Source organism: Cinclus cinclus, chromosome 25 (assembly GCF_963662255.1).
Source record: "Cinclus cinclus chromosome 25, bCinCin1.1, whole genome shotgun sequence".
NCBI classification, from domain to species: Eukaryota; Metazoa; Chordata; class Aves; order Passeriformes; family Cinclidae; genus Cinclus; species Cinclus cinclus.
Genome location: NC_085070.1, coordinates 3,662,434 through 3,674,679, shown reverse-complemented (window position 1 = coordinate 3,674,679; position 12,246 = coordinate 3,662,434). Strand labels below are relative to the sequence as shown.

The following is a 12,246-nucleotide window of genomic DNA, read 5'->3' as shown; positions in this document are numbered from 1 at the left end:
GGCTCAGCAGCCGAGGCCCCTCCAAACCTGCTTCTGCAATGGGTGGGTTGTAAGCACTGGTAAGACCCACGAGTCGTGTCGCCTTGGCTGCTCTCTCCCTCTCGCGTTCTCTCTCTCTGTCCTTGCTCCTTCCTGCCCATTTATTTCTGTTCTCCATGTGCTCTGCTGTTCTGTCTCTGGGGTTTTCACTGTCAGGTAATGAGGAGCTGTGGGCCCAGTCAGTCTTGGAGATGCCGAAGAGACGAGACATCCTGGCTATCGTGCTGATAGTTCTGCCCTGGACACTCCTAATCACCGTCTGGCACCAGAGCACCATTGCTCCACTGCTTGCAGTGCACAAGGGTGAGAGAAACCAAACCAAACCAAACCAAACCAGCCCATGCCAAGCCCATGCATCCCCCCTTCGTCCTCATCTCCTCTCTCATTTCATTCCTCCATGGCAGCCATGCTCATCTCAGCTCCCAGACCATGCCCATGCAGCAGCATCCCCACCTCTGCTGTAGTGACAGCCCAGTGCTCCTAGGGGTTCTTCAGAAGGACCAAACTCCACGCCATGGGGCGTGCTTGCTGCACCTGGAGAGCTCTTTATGGCCTAAATCCAGAGTGCTGCTCCTCTTTGTTCCCCGGGAGAGGATTCCCTCCCTGCTGGCCTTTGCAGCTCTGCACACAGAGTTATTCCAGCGGGAAGGCTGCAAAAGAGAGAGAGCACAGGAAACAAAGCTGCCAGTCGAGGCAGCTGCTCTGCGAGATGTGAGGCTGAGAGTACTGTTTTAGGAAAGCAGAAAAGCAGTGCTCTTGCACTTGAAGGAGAAGGCAAGATCCAGATCTCACCTGCCTGGGGGAGTTAAAGCGCTCTGAGATGTTGAATCCACACTGCCTGTCACACTCTGCAGTAAATACAGCCCTGGCCCAAATCAGGGGGCTCCAGGAAGTTCTGAGGGAACCCTTTTGGCCAGAAGCATCCCAGTTTGGTCCTGTTCTTGGCACAGCAGCAGTGTTTAAGGGCTATGAGGGCTCTTGGGGGCTGGAAGAAGCCACACTGCCTTCTGCCACCTTCCTTCTTGGTTCTGCCCTTCTGCTGTGGGCAGGCTGCTCTGGGGGAAGGCCAGATCATTTTCAGGACCCCTTCATCTCTCTGGTCCCTTTCTCTGAGGGATTCTCTCCCCTTTCAGTGTTTGTCCTCATCCTTCATAACTGCTTATCCCTTTGCTGGACACTCTGATGTGCAGTTTGAGTTGCAGAGAGTTCAGCCTGTCCTGAACAGTTTTCCCCTTCTCCTAACAGCCACCTCTGAGGTTTTGAGCAGGGAAAAATTACTCTGATCCCTTCTGGAAGGTGGACAGTGTTTCAGAGGATGAGGGATCTACTAGGCTCTAAAAGAGGACTTTAAAAATGACTAAAAACACACTGCCTGTCTGTACAGCAGTTTGATCACTGCCCTAAAAGCTGTTTTCTGTGAATGGCCTCTGCAGTTAGAGCACAGAGACTGCTCCAATGGCTGGCTCAAGAACTCACCAGTGACCTTGATGAGACCCTTATCTGCTTCTCAGAGTCCCCAGTGGAAAGCGAGTGGTGGTGGAGACCAGCCTGAAAGCTTTTGAGAGGAGTCATTTCGTCCTTCTGAGATGCTCTGCTCACAGGTGCTGAGAGAGATGTGCACCTGGAGATGTCCAGAACAGCAGCACTTCCCCGTGCCAGGGCTCACAGCTGAGGCTTTGACCTGCAGGGCTTTGCAAACTGTCTCGGGCACCATCCTGGCTAATTACATTTCTGTCTGTGTCCAATGCATTTCGCAGATTTATTTCTGAACAGATTCCAGCGTTCCCTGCTCTCAGAGAGCTCTGCTGTGTGATGCTGAGGTGCTCTGCAGCACATAGGGCCTGATAGCAACACGTACCCTGTTTCCTCCCCCAAATATCCACCCCCCTCTGTCAATGCCATGGAGCACAAAGCCTTCATTTGGTTCAGGTATCAAAGTCTGTGCTGCTGGAAGAATAACATGCTATGAAAAAGCCACGGGTAGTCCCCTGCTGGGTCAGATCTCTGTTCCTGTTCTTTTTCATCTCAAGTCCCTGGTAGTTATCTGATTTTGAAAAATCCGTGGCTCAAAGTGTTCCGTGCCCACTGGAGAGGCAGCCTTTACATCCTGAGTGGGGGTCCCTCTTCATGTCTGCAGGCCGCGGCATTCCTGCTGCTCTGCAGTGGAAAATGAGGAAGCTGCACCCTGGAAAAGCGGCAGGAGCGTCAACATTGGCTTTCCTTGAGCTGGTTGTGAACAATTTGCAGGGATTTTGTATGTTTGGATCAGAGTATCTGATCTTTAGGCTGTTCATTGCTCACATCTGCACCCCTGAGGGGGCTGTTTTGTTCAAAGGCTGGAGGGGCCTTTTTGAGGCAGGGTAGTTGAGGCAGGGGGAGGTCTCTGTAGGAAAATAAAAAAACCCCAAAACCCTACAATTACAGGCTTTAATTTCCACTCTCCATTTCTGGATTTGAAGTGTGTCTTTCCCCACTTCTTTGTGCCTGTCAGAGAGCAGTGGGGCACTGCAGTGTCCTGCCCAGACTGTGCTCCTGGGGCTCTTCACTGGCCTGGTGTTTTCCACCAGGTTTTTCCTTGCCTCCCAGTCCAGATGCTCCAGTTGCTGAATGAAGATCTGTGAGTCCTGTCCCACTGAGTGTGGTGCCCAGAGCACTGGAGCTCTTCAGGGATGATGGATCATCAGTCCACGTGGCCACTTTCCTTACCTAGATGTACTTGCTCTACAGTCCTGTCTCCTCTGGGTGCTTTGTGAAGCTGCTTATTGTGAGCACTCAGCCCAGTTGTCCTGGGCACTCAGGCCTTTTTTATTTTACTTTTTTTTTTTTTTTTTTGGTGCTGGTTTTCTAGCAGCAAAATCTTCTTTTCTCACGTGTGTTTGTCCCTGATTCCTTTATTTATCCGTGCCCTTGTCTATGAAAGCCTCCACCCGAGCCTGTTTCCTCTCCTGGCACCCACGAGGGTGACCCTCTGGTTCAGCCGGGGGGTGCCGGACACCCGAGTCCATGCGGCTCTCTCTTCTCTCCATGCCCTTGCCCAGATGATGGTGGTGACTCCCAGCGTGATCTCGCTGCAGGCTTGGACTCCAAGGAATACTGCCTGTCGGACCGGGACATTGTGGAGGTGGTGAGGACAGAGTACGTTTACACGCGCCCACCCCCGTGGTCAGACACGCTGCCCACCATCCACGTGGTCACCCCCACCTACAGCCGGCCTGTGCAGAAGGCAGAGCTGACCAGGCTGGCCAACACCCTGCTGCACGTGCCCAACCTGCACTGGATCCTGGTGGAGGATTCCCAGCGCCGCACGCCGCTCATCACCCGCCTGCTGCGGGACACGGGGCTCAACTACACGCACCTCAACGTGGAGACACCCCGCAACTACAAACTGCGTGGGGACATCAGGGACCCCCGCATCCCCCGCGGCACCATGCAGAGGAACCTGGCCCTCAGGTGGCTGAGAGAGACCTTTAACAAAAACAACAGCCAGCCCGGGATTGTTTACTTTGCTGATGATGATAACACCTACAGCCTGGAGCTCTTCGAGGAGGTAAGGGTGTAGTGGTTTTGGTTCACTAATCTGAAATTTTTATGCTGTGAGATAGGAGGAAGGCAAAACAGGCTGAACTTTAAATGGTGACATGAGGAAAAAAAAAAATAAATCAGGAAACCTTTACGAACCACCACATTGGGCCTGCTGGGGGGATGATGAGAGATGCTGTGAGGGAGCTGAGGAGGTGCTGGGAATGTCCTCCCCTGAGCTCTGGATTAGGCTTGGCTGTAGTCACTGTGGCTGTGCTCTGGTTTTCTCCAGAGCCCCGTTACCCTGTGTGTTTCCAGAGTCAAAACATCCCATGGGAAGCAATGGGAACCCCGCTTTATCTGTGGCATGTGATCAGGAGGCAGCTTCCATGGAAGGGGAGCTAATGAGGAGCTGCCTTCCCTGTGGGGAGCCTTGTTAGGGCTGGAACATCCCCTGCTGTCCAACGTGCAAAGAAACCTCAGCTCTCCTCCTTCCTCACCTCATCCCAGAGACTTCCAGCTGATCTGATGCTATCCACCTTCCTCCTCCACCACTTGGCTGGCTGTTAATTCTTGTCTGTCTGCTTTTATTTGAGGGATCCTTTTCATTCCCTGCAGTTTGCCTTTGCCTGCTCCCATCCCAGGGTTGAATTCCGTGGCTGCAGGGAGCTCAGTGCCTGCTCCGCACAGAGCCCGGCTGTCAGAGCCACCCCCGAGCTGTGTCAGCACAGCACAGCCACAGCCTTGCCAGGACACCTTGTTCAGAGATGTTCTCTGTGCGTGTCTCTGCCCTGCTGCACACATGAGGAGCAGGAGTCTGTCAGAGATTTTGCTTTCCCTGGAAAAGCAGAGCCCTCCGTGCACTGCCTGGGCGAGGGATGTGTCTGTGCCAGGAGACATGTGCAGCTTTTCCCCCCTGGAGCAATTCTTATGCCAGCACTCAGGCGTGGATGTCCCCCAGGCTGCTATCAGCAGGCAGAGGGGCTGAGATCTCCTGGAAGTTTGCAGCTCCAGGGCTGAATTTCAGCATGTCCTGACAGTCTGGTTGGGCTTGGGCAGGGGGAGCTTTTCCCACCTTTGCTCTTTGTTCCAGTCTGGCTGGGGCTCTAAATGAGCTCCTGTCTGCAGGTTTGAATGGACTCACAGTGCCAGGTACCTCATCTGGCTTCCAGCTCAGAAATTACTTGTTCCCTTGCTCTCTTGAGGTTAAACTCTTGCAGTAAGGGACAAGAAAGGAGGATTGCTTCCTTCCCCACCGGCTGCCAGTTTTCATACCAGGGATCTCCTATTTGTTTCCTTATACATGCCTCTTTCCCTTCCCTAATGGCTCTCACTTTAGCTTGTACAGCCACAGGAATACACACGCTTTGAAAGCTGAAAGTGAATTCAGACTGAATTTCTTTCTTCCCCCGTTCCCTTTGAGGCAGGCTCTGGCAGCATCTTGAGAGAGACTCCTCACATGAATAAAGCAGAAAGGGTTCCTTCATTCACTGTGTGCTGTGCTCGTAGAGGCTTCTCCTCTCAGATATGTCTCTGCAGTTAAGGTCACTGAGCCAAGGAAATGTGCTGTGAAATGCAGGAGACACACATTATTGTTCCCTATGGACAGGGGCTGCCGTTAGCAGCTGTATAGTGCAGAAGGGCAAGTGCCAGAGCTCTTCTGCTCTCGTTTGCAGTAATTAGCAGTGATGACATTAGCTCTGGGAGATCCCTGATCTAAGAGAGCGAGCTGAGAGCAGAACAGGAGGCTGAGCCTTCCGGGGAGCAGGGCAGGGTGCTGGGGGCGAGCGGCTTCCAAACCCCCTGCCTTGGCAAGCGCAGGTGCCCGGCGGGGCTCAGCGAGGCGCTGTGTGTGCTCGCCCCCAGATGCGCAGCACCAGGAAGGTGTCGGTGTGGCCCGTGGCCTTCGTGGGCGGCCTGCGCTACGAGTCGCCCAAGGTGAACGCGGCGGGGAAGGTGTACGGCTGGAAAACCGTGTTCGACCCGCACCGGCCCTTCGCCATCGACATGGCCGGCTTCGCCGTCAACCTGCGCCTCATCCTGCAGCGCTCCCAGGCCTACTTCAAACTGCGCGGGGTCAAGGGCGGCTACCAGGAGAGCAGCCTGCTCCGAGAGCTGGTCACCCTCGGCGACCTCGAGCCCAAGGCTGCCAATTGCACTAAGGTACGCGCTCGTCCCGCTGGGGGGGTGCTCAGGAGCCACAGGGGGAGGAAACAACAGGGTTTACTGTCATTCCATCGCTCCACAGAACTACAGAACGTCCTGAGTGAAAAGGGAACCACGGGGATCATCCAGGCCAACTCCTGACCCTACAATCCCACCCTGAGCATCCCTGGAGTGGTGCCCAAATGCTCATGGAGCTCTGGGACCCACAGGGATCATCCAGGCCAACTCCTGACCCTACAATCCCACCCTGAGCATCCCTGGAGTGGTGCCCAAATGCTCATGGAGCTCTGGGAACCACAGGGATCATCCAGGCCAATTCCTGACCCTACAATCCCACCCTGAGCATCCCTGGAGTGGTGCCCAAATGCTCATGGAGCTCTGGGACCCACAGGGATTATCCAGGCCAACTCCTGACCCTACAATACCACCCTGAGCATCCCTGGAGTGGTGCCCAAATGCTCATGGAGCTCTGGGAACCACAGGGATCATCCAGGCCAACTCCTGACCCTACAGTCCCACCCTGAGCATCCCTGGAGTGGTGCCCAAATGCTCATGGAGCTCTGGGACCCACAGGGATCATCCAGGCCAACTCCTGACCCTACAATCCCACCCTGAGCATCCCTGGAGTGGTGCCCAAATGCTCATGGAGCTCTGGGAACCACAGGGATCATCCAGGCCAACTCCTGACCCTACAATACCACCCTGAGCATCCCTGGAGTGGTGCCCAAATGCTCATGGAGCTCTGGGACCCACAGGGATCATCCAGGCCAATTCCTGACCCTACAATCCCACCCTGAGCATCCCTGGGAGTGGTTTCCAACTCCTCCTGGAGCTCTGGCAGCCTCAGGGCCATGCTCATTCCCTGGAGAGGCTGGGCAGTGCCCAGCACCCTCTGGGGGAAGAACCTTTCCCTGATATCCAACCTGACCCTGGCCTGGCTCAGCTCCAGCCATTCCCTGGGTCCTCAACAGAAGGAAGAGGGATTAGTGCCTGTCCACCCACTGTCCCTCATGAAGAAAGTGCAGATGGCCCTGAGCCTCCCCTCAGTCTCCTCCAGGCTGCTCCTCTGTGTTTGGAGAGAGCACACCCTCATTTCATGGAAGGTGGGAATGGGGGATTATGCACTAAAATGTGTGGAGGCCACCTATTCTCTTTCCGTTCCAGGCTGCTGATGGTTGCATAAGCCTTGAAATAGAGTCTTCCCTTCCCTGTAACTGTTCTTTCTTACATCACCCCTTAAAATGATTATTTTCATGGCAGGCTTTCCTGGAGCAGGGAATTCCATGGGTGGAATGTCAGTTATTGAATGTGAATTCCCGGGTGGGGGGTTGAGTGCTGTGACACGCTGGGGTTTGGCTCTGTGGGTCCGTGTGAGCTGTAACCCAGGAGGAACAGCCACAGCCTTTCCTGGCTGCAGGGAAGGGCTGCTCACACATTCTCTGCCTTGCTGCCAAGCTGTCTTCTCCCTCCTGACATCTGTGCAATAATTGTGCTGTAGGTGCCCACAAAAACCTGGATCTTTCTGTGTCAGAGATGATCCAGAAATGTTTAATGCCTGGGATATTGCTCTGAGCTCCAGGAGGCTTCCAGGAAGCTGCATTTGGGAGGAATTTTTCTGCTGTCAGCTGAGTGATCAGTGCTGCCTGTACACATTGCTGGGTCAGGGAGCAGGACCCCGTGTGCTAAAGAACACAGAAACCACTGATGGTTCTTCTCCTGAACTCTTCCCAGTCTGAGATGAGAGATGAATGTGTCTGGGCTGACAGGGAGCGTGGGACACACCATGAGACAGAGCTGCTTAGAGTGGCAGGCGTCAGTCACAGCCCATCAGACACAGAGGTGCTGTCAAGGGCTTTGAAACTTTCTGAGTGGGCTCCCTAAATACTGGAGGTGTGCTGGGATCCCTCTGAGATCAGAGACCCCCGTGTAGCACTCTCACACCTTTGTCTGTTATAAACATCAGCCAGTCTGACTTAGAGAGTCTTTATTGCTTAATTACCCCAACAGAATTTTTTCTTTTATTTCAAAGAAGTTGTTATTGCCAACAGCACCAGTGTTGGATCCAGGCCTCCATCCTTTTTGGGATAGGAAAGAAAATGTGGCTACTATCCTTTGCCTGATTTCCATGTGTACTGCTCTAAAGCCATGGAAAAAAACAGGAATCTGAATGTTCAGCAGTGCTCTCACAAGGAATCCAGGAATAAGGAGGAGGAGCCAAGGGGAAGGAGCAAATCTGGGTTTTATCTGATACCTGCTGTGCCTCTCAATCCGCATTTCTGTGCTTATGGCTGTCCAACACCAGAACAAATACCCCAACCAGCCTCCCAAGAATGGGAAAAGAGATTGGATTAAAATTAGATCCCTGTTCCTGGGCACTGTGTGGAAAGAAATGTGCTTCCAAGAGGCAGGAGAGATGGACAGGCTGCTTTTACCGTGTGTACAGAAGATTAGGTGTGTTTACTCCATGGCCAGTTATTCAGTCTTTGCTCCATTGTCCCTGCTGTAAATAAATACCTGTTGGAAGGAAGCTGTGCTGAAAGGCTGGGGGTGGGAAATGACAGCCCCGGAGGAACACGTGGAGGAAGCAGAGGAAGGAAAATATTGTTTCCATGCAGGAGAAAACAAATGGTGCAGGAGCCAGGCAGGGCTTTGACACAGGTCAGGGATGGGGAGGAAGCAGCAGGGATTGCTGCCCAGCATCGGAAGCAGACCGAGTTTCTTTTCTTGGCTGGACTGGAGAGAGCTCACAAGGGTCCTTGTTGTGAGCTGAATGCTGTCTGCTCCTGGCAGGCTCCGAGTGCAGCTTTGCAGGTTGGGCTCTGCAGTTCTGCTTTAGCCAGCGCCAGCAGCCTCCGTTTCCCTGGAAATCTCCATTTCTGCTTTTACTCACCCATTTCACCAGGAGAAGAGCCTGGGCCAGCAGCAGAGAAGGACCGAAGCCAGCTGTGGTCTGGGGTCCTCTGACCCGGAGATCAAAGCACAGGCTCCTCTCTGTCTCCTGTGCTCCCAGCACTTGTCATGCTTTGCTTCTGTTAAACATAACCACACACCTGCTTTGCAGGGAGATTTACATTAAAAATTATGATGTGCTTAGACAAAGTCATTAAGGAGGGATCAGAGGAATGTGTAAGATAAGCACAGACATCTGTTCTCCAAAAATGCTGCCTTCCCTGTGAGCACTGCTGGTAATATTGATCAGAATTCAGCCCACAAACACGGACTCCTGCAAAAAGCTGAAGTTTAGGCCAAAGATCACGTGTCCTGCTTATTTTCTTAGATTTGGGAACCGGCCAAAATGAACGAGAAAGTAAAGACAGTATTAGCTGCTGAAGAGAAAGTTATCCCTCCTTATGAGGAGGGAAGGATTGGTTTGTCCTGGAGCTGTAAGGAAGCAGGGCTTTGCAAGAGCTCTCTGTATTTGGAGTGCTGCTGTTTGTGCATTTCCCCAGACCCCCAGATGAAACCATCCTCTCTCTATTCGATCCCTTGGCACAGGAGGGAGGTCTGAGATTTGGCATTGCCATGAGGCTGATGGAAGAAGGGGGACATTCTGCTCCCCATTTTCTGTGAACGCCCAGGGAACAATCTACAGTGAGCTCAGCCAGGGAGGGGTAAAGCAGAGACAGGGACCCATGGGCACTATTAATGCCACAGCTGGGGGAACATTTTCTTGTCAGGCTGGAGAATGGGGAGCAGAGCTGCCCTTTCAGCCTGGTGGCTCTTCTTTTCCCATTCCAATCAATTCCTGAATCCCTCCTGGGAGGGTCTGTGTGATAGAAACCCTGTGATTCCCTCCTGCTGTGGGTTGATCTCTTCTGTTTGCTTTTAAATCTCCTGCTGGGAGACAATGAATTGTTCTGCTGTGGAGATGAAGCCTTGTGATCTCCTAGGTCTGTTTCGAGTCCTTGCAATGGCAGGGCTCTGAATGAGTGGAAGGGTTTTGCAGTAGTATTTTTAAAGGGGAGTCCCTCAGGTGATCTCTATTAATCCACTGCTCAGGAAAAATCAGATATTTGGTCCCCCTCACTGTTTGGTCTCTTGTGAGAGAGCCAAAGCTTCTCTGAGGCATAAAAATGCTGCTTGTTGAAAAAAACAAGCATTGGCTGAAAGGAAAAACAAACGTTTCTGTACTAAATGGTGATCTACCTCCCACGTTAAAGAGCACAGCATGAAAAATGGTAAAAGCTGCTGTATCGAGCTGCAAACTCTGATAATGTGTCCATTTTAGCTCATTTAATCTGCCTTTTATGGCATTTGGCTTTAACAGTGCAGAAGTGGGATCCAACTGAAGGAGAGCACTGGTGATGTGCAGTTGTGGTCCCCTGCTCGTGGAGTGTGAGTGAGTCCCTGGGCCACGAGCAGGGCTGAGTGTGGAGTGCCAGGAGTGCACAGGGCTCTCCCCAGCTCTCTCTGAAGAGGAGAACTGGCTACAGGACTTCTCCAGGACCTGGTTTATCCTCACACCATCCTTGCAGAGCCCTGAGAGCCACTCGTGAGCCCTGTTGGGTTTTGCCTTTTCCTGGGCAAGCAGCTCAGTAATTGCAGCCGTGGGGAGAGCAGGGCTGGAATCAAGGGTGACTTTGATGAGCAGGCTCTGAAGTGTTTCTGGGGGATGATGAAATGGAATTCTGGACCCACTCCAGCCAGCAGTTGGTCTCTACTGCTTCAGTATTAGCAGAGATTTAAGCTCCACACAGGAGGTGGTGACTGCTCACATCAGAGATGGATTTGGTCAAACAAGCTCCTTGGGAAGGTGGGGGAAGGTGCTCTGCTTGAAACCAGGAGGGTTTGAAAGGTGCTTTGTTCATCCTTTAGAAGCAGAACGTGGGCTGGTTTGTCAGGAAGGCAGGCACTGGGTGGAAGAGGTGTGCAGGGGATTGTCATGACAACCAGAGGGAAGCCCCACGAGGTGGCAAACATCCAGGCACAGGTGAGGGGGAGCAGGAAACCTGCTCGGAGAGGATAAAGCTGCTCCCAGCAATCCCCATTCTAGGGGGAAGCAATGATTATAATTGAGTATTTTAAGCAGCTTCCAGAACTGTCTGAGCACAGCAAGCAGAAACAATTTCCTATAACAGCCCCCCTGAAATACTCAACCACCTCAGATTTTGCCAGCTCTCCTCCACAGATGTTGATCTCTGTGCAACTTTGCTGCCAAGACTGAGGGAGGCTTTTGGGAGAAGCTTCAGCTCTGTTTTAAGCAAGCTGGGGAGGAGTTTGAATACCTGGGACAGAACGGGGGTGGCTGTATGGGGCCAGCATTCCAAAGGGACTGGGGAGGGGGCTTTTGGGGGATCCACAGGGTAATGCTGGGCTATGAGAGGGTGTGTGCAGCCCAGAGCTCGTGGGAAGAAGGGAGGATGCAGAGGCTGCAACAGCATTGCAGCAGCAGTGAGCCCTTCCCAGCTCAGTGACACTCTCGTGGCTTTTTAGGGTCTCGAAAGGATTTAGAAGTGACAAGAGAAGTGACGTCTGCTCCCCAGTAATGGATTTTCAGGGATATGCTGAAAAATTCAGGTTATATTTCCCCCGGCCAAAGGCAGGGGTGGTGATGGGAAGAGCTGGTGGTGCCTCCTGCCTCACAACGTGACCCAAATGTCAGGAATTTGCATTTCCCCTCCACAGGCTGTGGAGTGTAAGGTGCTAACCAAGAAGCAGCGTGAGGAACTGTGGGGAAGCAGGGATGTGATTCCTGGCTGGGAGGGAGCTGCCTTAGCCCATTGGAAGGCTGATGAGCCCTTGGAGGGAGCTGCTCGATAAGTACATGGAAGGAGCAGGTTAATGTCCCACGACAGCACACTGTAAAATGGGTAATTTCTGTGCACTGTGCATTTTGCAGAGCAGCGGCTCTGCCTAAATGAAGGTTTATGCAAAGCCCCTCTCAGCAGTGGATGCACCATTAGGCTCCAGGGTGGCTGGTTAAATTGCACTATTGATTTAATGTGCAGGAATATTTGTTAGTGCACTGGAGAGGTGCAGCTAATGACTTCTGCTGCCTTCTTCAGATTTTAGTCTGGCACACAAGGACAGAGAAGCCTGTGCTGGTGAACGAGGGCAAGAAAGGATTCACAGATCCCAATGTGGAAATCTGACCGTGGAGAGACCAACGTCAGGTAAGAGCTCGTGTTTCCAACAGCAGTGAGAGGCTACACAAGGGCAGGAGAAAGATAAAAGCTCTTACATGTGCTTTTCCATTTCCATTTTTCACAACCCTCACCTTCCCTTACTGCTAAACTTCTCAAGACCGTTCGTTAATCTCTCTTTTTTTTAAAGTTAATCTATTTTTAAGACAAAAAGCCTGCTGAGATATTGAGGGGAAGAAAAATGCAGGGAGTAGGAGTTTAAGCCGAAGTTGCACCATTAAGAAAAATCCTTGTCTAAACAGTTTCCTTATTAACTTTAATATAGCTGAAGCACAGGGGTGAAGGGTGTGGATTCATCCAGCTGCAAACACCTGAGGAAAGCTAAAGCAGTACCAACAAAAAGATTTTTGGTCAGGCAGAAACATTCACTGAAGGAAAT

The 12,246-nt window shown here is 52.3% G+C and overlaps 1 protein-coding gene across 5 annotated transcripts; it reads left to right on the top strand.

Moving 5' to 3' along the window:
• The first annotated feature begins 215 nt into the window (after positions 1–215).
• Positions 216–11,816, top strand: B3GAT1 (beta-1,3-glucuronyltransferase 1). 5 transcript variants are annotated; one of them, XM_062508666.1, is made up of 4 exons: positions 216–342; positions 3,078–3,586; positions 5,425–5,721; positions 11,730–11,816. In XM_062508666.1, the coding sequence occupies exons 1-4, from the start codon at positions 231–233 to the stop codon at positions 11,814–11,816; spliced, it is 1,005 nt and encodes a 334-aa protein (XP_062364650.1). In that variant the 5' UTR covers positions 216–230. The 5 variants fall into 5 exon arrangements, with proteins under 5 accessions (XP_062364650.1, XP_062364652.1, XP_062364651.1 ...); XM_062508668.1 differs by having other exon boundaries at positions 231–349; positions 3,079–3,586; XM_062508667.1 differs by having other exon boundaries at positions 231–405.
• The last annotated feature ends 430 nt before the right edge of the window (positions 11,817–12,246 follow it).